Source organism: Glandiceps talaboti, chromosome 4, assembly GCF_964340395.1.
Source record: "Glandiceps talaboti chromosome 4, keGlaTala1.1, whole genome shotgun sequence".
NCBI classification, from domain to species: Eukaryota; Metazoa; Hemichordata; class Enteropneusta; family Spengelidae; genus Glandiceps; species Glandiceps talaboti.
Window position 1 is genome coordinate 5,783,413 of NC_135552.1, and position 11,134 is coordinate 5,794,546.

Consider the following 11,134-nt stretch of genomic DNA (forward strand, 5'->3'; position numbering starts at 1 on the left):
CAGTGGAGAATATTTTTAGGAATTCAGTATGCTTAAAAAGAATGCAACTGCAGGAAATAAAGTTTTCAATGATCTGAACGTGTAGTCAGACAGATTTTACTGAAAATGTAGCTAAATCTGCTGGGGAAAGGGTGGACAGCGTATGTCAAAAGTGATCCATCACACATTGACAGGCGGTTCTAGTTGGTTATTTCATTCAGTTTACTACAAACACAACGTCCAGTTTGAAAGTAGGTGATGTGAGGGACGATAATGTCATTACATTTATACCAATGCTCCAGTAGCAAAAACTAATGCTGTTGTTGGTGGTGGTAAGAACTGAATGTTGTGCTAGAAAAAAGGCATTTGACTATACGATGGAGATGATTGAGATGATCGTAGTGTGTACATGTATAGGACTAGACTCCATCAATTACATCATGTACAATTGTCTGTGGAAAGAAACTACACTGAACAATGAATGAGGACCATATTTCAACTTGGCAGTCTTATGTAGCAGGGCCTAATTAGATAGATTTGCAGTTACTCAGAATTTATCAGTGAAAGTGATGCCATTTTAATGGCACTTTATTTTGGCACAAAAATTGTTTCAGCTAAATAAGCTAGAATAAGTTAAGCAGAAAAATATATCTGTTCACAGTATGGAATACAAAAATGAAGAAATCATGGAACAGTCAAAGCGATGCGAAAGTTTAACTGAATTATGTTATACTGGTTATCACTGGATTGTATTTCATTTATATAAGGTTAAGGTAGCTGCCACTTCATATTGTTTTCCTTGCAAGTGTAAATGACATGATTGTAAACTAAGCTATGTACATCTATGTGTATAGCAAGAGAAGCATTCTGACTGTCATTTTGTATTGATTTTGATAGCCCAGACAATTGTACTCTCCCTATCTCATGTAGTCTAGCTGATACACTTGGTTTCTAATCATTTGTTCACCCTAAAGAGAGATCTTGAGATCGCAGTATGAATAACATCAGACTACTTATCAGACTTACCTAGCTGTTGATTGAAAGGTAGGCTTGAGAGGGAAATACCACAACAAGTCCTTGGGCTAAGATTTTTAAGAAAACTAAATATTGAATTCATTCTATATGTAATCACTTCCTGTCTAAAATGGTAATAGTTTTTGTCAATACTTGTCAGGAAGTTCAAGTTATGTTATTGTTTTTAGTTGTACGTCAAACAACATGAATTCATATTTCTGTATATTTACTTTAGATGATAAAGAGAAACCTCTGTCCAGGGCAAAAAGGAAATGTGTCATGGCACGACAGAATAAGAAAAAACAAGATTCTGAGTGGTGTTCTGATGTAGAGGAAGAAATGGAACCAAAGAAACCAGAAGTCAATGACACTAAAGGTAGGAAGTTCAGAGTTCACAGGTCAAAGGTAGTTCAAAATAGGCAGCCATCTTGTTTTCACCAATAATGAATTTAGTGTCTGGAAGAGTGTGGGGGGAGGTGAATGCTTGCCAATGTGACCGATAATCAAGGCAACACGATGGAAACAATATGGGTACTCAGAAAAATCAAAAGCGATAGACTAAGTTCATTTTTGCTAGTTATGCTATGTAGTATTTAGCCCCACTATTTAATTGTAGTATCACTGTGATGAAGACTGTTATCAGTTTCTATATTATTATCTTGACTAGTCAGGATATCAGTGTGGTCTCTGAGGTGTAAATCATAATTATACCATATAGGAACTAGACTAGGTTTATACAGGTGTGACTGAGGGCAAAGGATATGATCAGCACAACATGTATCAAATACACAGGCAGCCATACAATGTTCTGTAGTGTTAGAGTCAAGTTGACATGGCCTAATACTTACAAAATCTTGTAACTTCTTTTTCATTATCTTCCGTTACAGTAGTGTTAGAGTCAAGTTGACATAGCCTAATACTTACAAAATCTTGTAACTTCTTTTTGATTATCTCTCGTTACAGTAGTGTTAGAGCCAAGTCCAAGATTAATACCAACAGTTACAACAACAACAACCACCACAGTGCCACCAATAGGTCATCAGCAGCAAGTTTTTGTGTTCTCAACGTCGCTAGCAAACAGGGCAGCTGAAGCTGTACTCTCAGGGCAAACAGATTCTATCATTTCATTTCATCGGAGTCAAGCCGCAAAACGAAAATATCTACCAGTGGACAGTGTCAGTGTAAGTATAGTCTTTATTGGTTAACCAGTAGTGCGTAAAATACAGCTAAAATGATGTAGGCTTGGTGTTTCACTCGTATGACATGACAATTCACACCCTTAGACAACTTTTTAATGCAAAAGAAACAGTCACATGGGTGCTGTGCTCAGTTGGAATGTAGAAGTAGTCAAGTTAAAATGTTGATTATCAGTTAGAAAATAAACAGTTGCAGCCAATTAAAATCATCAAGTTCATGTGTAAAGTTTTCATTAGAAGCCTATTTCTAGTTCATTGTGGGAGAATAGCAATGCTTATCGGTGTTCAATATGATTGGGCAAAGGATCCTGCTGTGTTTATTGTGTCTCTGTTACTGTTAGTCTAGAGTTGAAATATGTCTAGCTCTGTTTCAAAAATGTAATGTCTCAGGAGTAAAACACCAAGCCTACATCATATTTGCTATAAATGTTACACTATGCAGTCCCTGCTCCAGGTTGTACTGATTTGGCTCACTGAGCTAGTGAGAAAATTTTGAAATAGCTGTGAAGTGTCAAGTCATAGGTACATGTGAATTCATACCAAATATTGAATGCATGCTGTTCTATATCTTCATCACATTAGCTGTTGTACAGTACTTAAAATATGAATCAAAACATTCACAAATATTTTCATAATTTTTCTTACATTTGTGCAGGTATGTATTAATAATTATATCCAAATTTGTTGAAAAATTAGCCAGAAAATACTGTTTAGTTCAGAGTTTTTTCACTACTTGTCCTCAATACAGTGACAGGTCCCCTGTATTCTCAGCTAACTGCAGAGAAATAGTGGAAATAATATAACTATGTAATGTTACCATGGTAATATAGCAAGACTGATAATTGGCTTCTTCTCTCTTACAGGAAATATCCAGGCGGCCATCTTTGACAATGGAAAACTCGCAATCACCACTTATGCAAGATAAAATTCAGATGCAAACAATGTCACCCCACCCAGTTACAGAAACACAGCATCAGCAGCTACAACAACAACAGCAGCAGTCATTTCAACACCAGCAGAAACAGCTACAGCAGCAAAAGCAGTTTCAGAACAAGCAGCACCAGTTGTTTCAAAATCGTCAAGAACAGCAGCAACAACAACTTAACCAGCAACAGCTGCAGCAGCAGCAGCAACAACAACAACAACAACAGAGAGTGAACTCACAAATGCTGAATTCTCAGACTGTACACCACTTTCAACAGCAGCAGCAACAGCACCAACAGGGTCAACAACAGAAACAGGCACTGCAGCAGCAACAACAACAGCAACAGCAACAACAACCACAGCTTCAACAACAAATGGGTTCTCCAATCACACCACAGCAAGCACAACAGATGCAGCAACAGCAACAGCAACCTCAAATGGGCAACCAACATATAATGATGCCACAGCACCAACCTCAACAACCACTTGTGAGTGGTGGCATATCTCAGCTACAACAGCGATTGCAACAACCACTGCAGCCTCAACAAAAACAACAGCAGCAACAGCAACCTGTTGAACAGTTTGTGCCTCCTCAAATGCCAGTGGACAATCCAATGAACAATCCTGAAACAGAAAACCTTGATCCAACTGCATTGTGGGAATCTCCTGCAACAAGGAAACCATCATGGCAATTGTCTCCTCAAATGGCAATGTCACCCCAACATATTCAACAGCAGCAGCAACAACAACAACAACAGCAGCAGCAGCAGCAGCAGCAGCAACAACAACAACAACAACAGCAGCAGCAGCAACAACAACAACAACAACATCATCATCAACAGCAACAACAACAGCATCAACAACAACTTCACATGCAGAGGGCGATGATGAGTCAAAGACCCCCATTTCCTTCACAACAGGATTTTCAAGCAGCAGGGATGGGCTTTCCTGGACAGCCCCAACCAACACGAGGAATGAATCCTCACCATCCAAACATGGACATGTCACAAATGCCGCAACCTTTCTCCCCAAGTCATGTACATGGGTCAGGTGCACAGGGGCCAAAGGCAATTGATAATCCCACTCCTGAACAACTAAAGCATAGGCAAGAAAGCCTAAGGACTTTACAAGAAATGCAAAGGTGGTTATTTCCTGAGCAGCAACAGAGCTTTCCTCCTGGTGATAACATTGGTCTTAGTTCACCACCCCTTCCAAGTAACATGCACCCTCAATCACCGTCTCTGCGTTTAAATCAGAGTACAATATCGAGACCATCACCTTATGGACCAGGTATGATGTCACCACACAATACGATGACATCACAGCCTGATCTGATTCAGGCACTACAACAAGCATCGATGACATCACCACAAAACATGCCACCTACACAGTTACCAGATGGGATGCAGTCACCATCACCGGTAGGAAGAATGCAGGCCCAACAGGAATGGGCAAAGTTGCAGCAGGAGTTTTATAATGCCAAAAAGAGACGGATGATGCAGCAACAGCAGCAGATTCAACAGGAACAAATGCGACAACAGATGCAACAAGCACAAATGGCTGGAATGATTGGGGGCCCAGGTGGTCCCATGCCTGGAGAGCCAGTCCCAGGTGGACCGATGCCAGGTGGGCCTAACCCAGGTGGACCTATGCCAGGAGGACCTATGACGGGAGGACCTATTTCTGGGGGCCCAATGTCAGGTGGACCAATACCAGGTGCACCGATACCAGCAGGTCAAGCAGATGGACTTATGAATTCTGCTTTGAATCCACAACATATGCAAAGTCAAAGGATGCCCCCTCCACCGTACTATGCTCCACATTTGACGCAGAATCCTGCACAAAGACGGAGTAGTTTGTCTGGTCCTATGCCTTCTCCAACATCACCTCATCTCCCCAAATCACCAGCACATTGGCCACCTCCTGCGCAGTCGTCTCCCAGACCAGCAAGTACAGGATCTTTACCGTCACAAGCTGTGCCTCAAGGAACATCTGTGCCTCAGAGAATGCCTTCACATGTGGGAGGACCATATCCTAACTCTGTTAGTGGACAGGCCTCAGGAATGAACTCAAACACTCCTACAACAAAGGCACCATTTAGACATAATTTACCACCTTCAGCCATAGAAAAACAAGGAGGGAGACAGTATCCACAGCAGGAAGTTTCTCAGCCATTACCCCCATCTGGACCAACGCAAAGAAGATTTAACAACCCGACGAGCTCAGTTCAACCAGCTGTTGGCCAAGCAAAAGGACTTATGCATGATAGGGGTACAAAAGTTCCCACCACATCCACTGTTGTAGCCTCAGGACCTAATAGTGTCGGCAGTCCCATGTTGTCTTCCAACAAATCAGTTGAAGAATTAAGTCCTGTGTCATCAGCTTCAGTGACAAATAACAAAGTACCGCAACCAAGTCCTCAGCAACCAGGATCTGCATCAGCGGCTGCAGCATCAGCAGCTGCAGCTGCAGTTTCTGCTGCAGCTGCCACAGCAGCAGTTGGGACACCGAAAGCTTCTGAGGACATTGCCAGCTCAAATAGGCACCTTGTAAATTTCCCTCCAAGTGCACTGAATAGAGACAAAGCACCAAACTTTCCTCCAAGAGGAGAAGACTTTAATCAGTATGCATCAACATTCTATCAGAAGCCTAGTCTGGACAAACCAGCTAGCACTTCATCTCAAAAACTACAGCATTTTACACCACCAGTGTCTAACGTGCAAAAGCCGCAGACTGTGCCACCTCTCAGTCATCCTCCCCAACAACCACCACCATCCCAACAGCAACAACAACAACAGCAACAACAACAACAGCAACAACAACAGCAACAACAACAACAACAACAACAACATCAACAACCACCGCTACCACAACAGCTGCAGCAGCAGCCATCAATAATGCCTCCAATGTCAGTGGGAGGAGTGCCATCACAGCAGCAACCTGCATTGCCAAATATGAACAAGCCAATGACTTATGTAGACAATAATATGGGTAGTCCGCTGAGACCCCTTACTAATATGGTCCATCCAAATCAAACAGGTACTATGCCCACACATTATCCAGGACCTGGGCAACTTCAAAGTCATCAACGAATGCCAACAGTACAATCACCCCAACTTTTGCAACAAGTGCAAAGTTCACAACCAATGTCATTGTTACAGAGTACTCAACAAGGATTTTCTCAGTCTTCAGCGTCTCGACCACAACCAACAATATCAGGTACTTCTACGTATATGTATGGTCCACAACCAACAATTTCACAGAGTAACAGGGCTGGTACATCAACTGTTTCAAGTCAAAATTATGTACAGATGCAGCAACAACAACAACAGCAGCAACAACAGCAACAACAACAACAACAACAACAACAACATGCTGCAAATCCTCCTCCCGTGCCTCTAAATCGTAGCAATCCTCCGACTTCAACGATGATTTCTCAACCAACAGGACTAGACTTTCCTCAATCGCAGTCACAGAGTTCTAATCCTTTACCTGGGTTTGAACCTCCATTGTTGCCTGATGGCAAAGGACCAAAACAAACTTTGCAATATTTTCCAAATCCAAATGCAGGAGGGCTCCCTCCTGGGGGAGGAGGTACAGCATCACAGCTGCAACTGCAATCGCAGCCACCACCGCTACCACCGCAACAACAGTTGTCACATCTGCAACAGATACAGCAAATGTTGCCAAATACCAGGTACTCTAATATAAACACGAACATGCAGAGCATGAACCCAAACACTATGGCAATGAGTCCCACGTTATCCGTCAGGCAAAGACCACAACAAATGGCTGGTAGTGATGGGATCCCTATTGAAATGCATGTAAATAACCCCAATATGAACATGAATCCAAATTTTGGTTTTCCAATGGGAATGCAAGGACAAAGAATGATGCAATCAGAGAGCATGTCACATCCGAGGCATATGATGCAAAGCCAGGGCCAATCAGTAACAATGTACTATCCACCTAAACCTGGACCGCCGCCAGGACAAATGTATATAAGGACTAGAATGCCAGGCCCTAACCCTGGCTACGTGGCACAGCCACAACATCTTATGCAACAACCACAACCACAACCACAACAGCAACAGCAACCACCAATGCCAATGCATCAGCAGGGACAATTTCAAAATTTTCAAATGTCACCTTACGGCCCCCCGAACCCAGCCATGCCTAATATGGGGAGGTAGTAGAGTGTAGAATTGAGATGTTGTCAGTACTGATGAAGGAGTACAATACAGTCTGTATGGTGACATCTGTGTCGTTCTCAGGGGTGGGGAGAGGAGGAGGGGGGGGGGGTTGCTTGGCATCCCCTCCAGGCATTGTTGTACTAAGACCCAATTGTTTCCTTCAGTGGATCAGCACACTTGCTAGGGATAAAAAAGGAGACACTTTGTTCTATTATGAGAACGTACACATATTGAATCCAAGGACTGTATTGGAACCCTTCTATTAATATGCTTACATATAAAATACTTTAACAGGGACTTTTTTTTTTTTAAAAAGCAAACAAAAAAAAATTGTCCATTGGCTGCAGAGTCAAAAGATTTTTATACATGCGGTGCCTTTCAGGAGGAGGAACACAGGACTGAGACTAAATGATTCGGGGTAATTTTAAAAGATGTAAGTTTTGGGTCTTTATTTTTTAAAAAGGAAATCTGAGTTGCAGCTTTGGAAAAAAAGAAGGAAGGAAAAGAAATGTGAATCATGACAAAATGATCTATTATAGTGTGAAGCTCATTTAGGTACTCTTTTAGAATGATTTCACTGACTATTTTCAGTTTTATGAATGATTTGTGCTGCTATGCTGGTTACAAGCTTCAAAAAATGTGTAAGGTTCTTTGTTTTTGAAAATGCTGTATTCCTGTCACATGTAATAATCTTCACAACAGTTAGCCAGATAATTCCCCCACCCCCACCCATGCTTCAGGCAGATATTTACCAACAAGTCCACTGGCATCCACCCATATAACCCCCCCCCCCCCCCACCCATTTGAATTCCCATGGAACCATCTTGCCCTTTATATGTTGCGTTTTTAGATAAAAATGCAATAATATGTCAGTAATATTTTTTGAGTTGAGCGTAAGAAATTTGTTTGCAATAAACTGCCAGCTTTGACATGATTATGTAGAGCCAAACTTTTCCCCCCGAAATGAGATGCTGTTTTACTTTTGACATGTTTTCAACAATTACCAAATCATAACCCATCAAAAATATTGAAAGTTAGAATGTGACTCCAAATTTACAAATTAATCTCACGTTTCCCACTTGTCGGTACATATACAGAAGACAACTTTTTTTGCCAGTGTTGAATATTTCCTACCAGATCTATCTTTTAGGTGTGATTTCAATGTCTAGTATTGTAAAATTGCAGACACAGTTTATATTTTGTTGTCTGTCCAACATTACTATAATGAGATCATACCTAAGTCATGGTGTAAAGGCCCTGTTTAGATTTTGATTAGATTTGAAGTGTGAAATGTTATCTGGCAGAGGTGTAGAAAATGATGGTCCTGAACCAAAGAATAATAATATGTAATCCTTATAGCTGTGCTGCTCAGATACTACTAGTGGGTGGGTGTGGGATCGAAACCTTGGCCTTTAAGTGTACTTGGTAGCAGACAGGTTTTCGTTTTTTACAGTAGTCGCTTGACAAAGTCCCTGGGTACACATATTTGAAGCTTGTTATTTGCATAGTTTACATAACTAATAGTATGACTGATCTCTTCTCCAATGCAACTACCTCAGATATGAATCATCGATAGAGTTTTTGGATGAAGTCATGCCTTCGTCCACTTTTTTAATCGTCTTCCATTGATTGTGAAAATACTACTTGTGCCGTAATCATGACATCCAATCCCGAGGAATGCAGTAATGGAACAGGACAGGGAGGAAGGAAGGGTGTTGTGATTTTAGAAGTTGGTGATTGATTGGGTAGTGGAGGATAGAAAGATAAAAACCTCATCGCTATTTCAGTGTTGACCATTTATAGAAGATGATGGAACATACCATTAATTTGAAGAAAAAAATAGGGGTTTCAGGGTTCATTACTCCTTGAGTTGAACTCAGGAGGGTGTAATCCTACCTGAATGAAATATTGGTATGGTCCAAATCACTTCAGTGATGTTCAAGACTGTGTTTTGGGGAATAGGGTTGAAAGGTCAAATTTGACTGGTGCTATATTTGAAGGGGATGAGATGACTTGGAAGTTTGAAACACTTTACTTTCGCACAAATGGTAATTGAACCCTTCATGTAAGACTACACACACCACAAAATGAAATTCTGGAAATCAATTTTTATAAATTTATGTAAGGCATTTTATATTACTAGCATCATTGTCACACATATAAAGTTGTTGAGCAAGATGAAATGCCATCAATACTTTTAGGTGTCAACCTCTCAGATATATATTTCAAAAGATTTTGATACAACAAATTTTTTCCTAAAATGTGTGTACATGATCAATTTTAGACCACAATTTGGACCTCTTTTCATTATTCAGAACAATATGCAAGACTCTAGACCAAAACAGATGTAATTTGTTACAAAAATTTGAATTTTTGGAGGGAAATGTATGGGAGAGGTCAAACGGCAATTTGTAGTCTTACAGGTTGGACACGGGATTATACTATGTAAGTAGAGCATGTAAGACAGCTAAGGGATGATCGCACAATGTTGCACAAGCTCAGTAAATGAACATCGTTCATTTAGGAGAAAACCCTTTCCCCTCTACCTAAACGAACGTTCACAAGTGTGACATCACATGTTTATATAAGATGTAAACCGTGATGAATATTCTGTATGTGGTCACACCACTATGATTGATGCGATGTTAAAACATGATGAAGTTCCAACAATATGAACCTGTTTGCCGAGATGATGGTAAACACATCAAAATACTACCATAAATGCAACACACTATCTCACATTAAAAGTACAATTTTTTATCACCTTATCAACATTTCAGTAGTAAATACAGAAGCTTTTATCATTGAAGGTGTAAACGTTTTCAAAATTTAGTTAGAAGTTCAAAAATGAAGTTCAGCAATTGCATTGACGCCAGACCTCCTCCTCCCCCCACCCCTTAACAAGCGAAGTTTGCTTATTAAGCTTGTGTGACATTATGTGATCATCCCATAATAGCAACACAAACCACTTGAATGATATTTTTGAAATTCATTCATTTTTCTTGTGATTCTTTTCCCCTCATGCTCCATTTATTTCCTCACCATTAATGTTGAAGTTTTCATCAACACTAAATAATTAGACTACTTGAAGATTGGTCGCTGTCTTTGTAGACCTTAAGATATGTTGCTGGGGTAATCTGTATTATCCATTCCCCCTTAAATTTGTGGAAAGGAATGCGAAGAGCGCCCTCAACGGCAGATCTATCAGTCTACAAGTCTGTTTGGCTTGTCAGTTTGAATAATTACCCTACCTGTTTCCAGTGGTGTTGTAAAAAGCCCAATGAATTGAAACATGGAGAACTGTCTTGTTTCTATGCCTTCTTGACACACACACACACACACCTTTCTATGCAATGAAACTTCTACACACCTTTGTGAATTTACAAAAAAAAAAAAATTTCACTTTTTATCTTCACAACTTTCACAAGCTTATCTATAATGTATTTTGTATATACGTTGCGTTTTCTTTCTCTCTTTTTGTGAACTCCTCCAGGAAAATCACAAGCGGAAGTAGAACATGAGATGACAATTTTTTTCACCGCTTTGATCCACTTTGTAAATATATGTAAACATAGACATTCACATTTCCAAATATAAATAACACTATATGCAACACAGATCTGTACGCATTTCTTATACGTTGACATCTTGCCATTTCTACTACAAAGAAATCATTTTTTTCCATGCCTTGGTGACAATTTTCCATGTTTCAAACGGATTGGTGCGTGCCATAGTCAGAACTTTTATGTGTCTTTTCTTGTCACAAAAATATGAAGATAAAAATGATCCCTCGCAATGAATTTTGACCTCCATTGAAATGGCAGTAGC

General features: G+C 40.2%; 1 protein-coding gene across 1 annotated transcript in view; it reads left to right on the forward strand.

Moving 5' to 3' along the window:
* The window catches only part of LOC144433740 (uncharacterized), a 52,266-nt gene extending 44,960 nt beyond the window's left edge, over positions 1-7,306 (forward strand). The window contains exons 10-13 of the mRNA XM_078122099.1: positions 1,229-1,369; positions 1,957-2,174; positions 3,053-5,937; positions 6,523-7,306. Of these exons, the coding sequence (XP_077978225.1) occupies positions 1,229-1,369; positions 1,957-2,174; positions 3,053-5,937; positions 6,523-7,306 (4,028 nt within the window). The remainder of the gene's footprint in view (positions 1-1,228; positions 1,370-1,956; positions 2,175-3,052; positions 5,938-6,522) is intronic.
* The last annotated feature ends 3,828 nt before the right edge of the window (positions 7,307-11,134 follow it).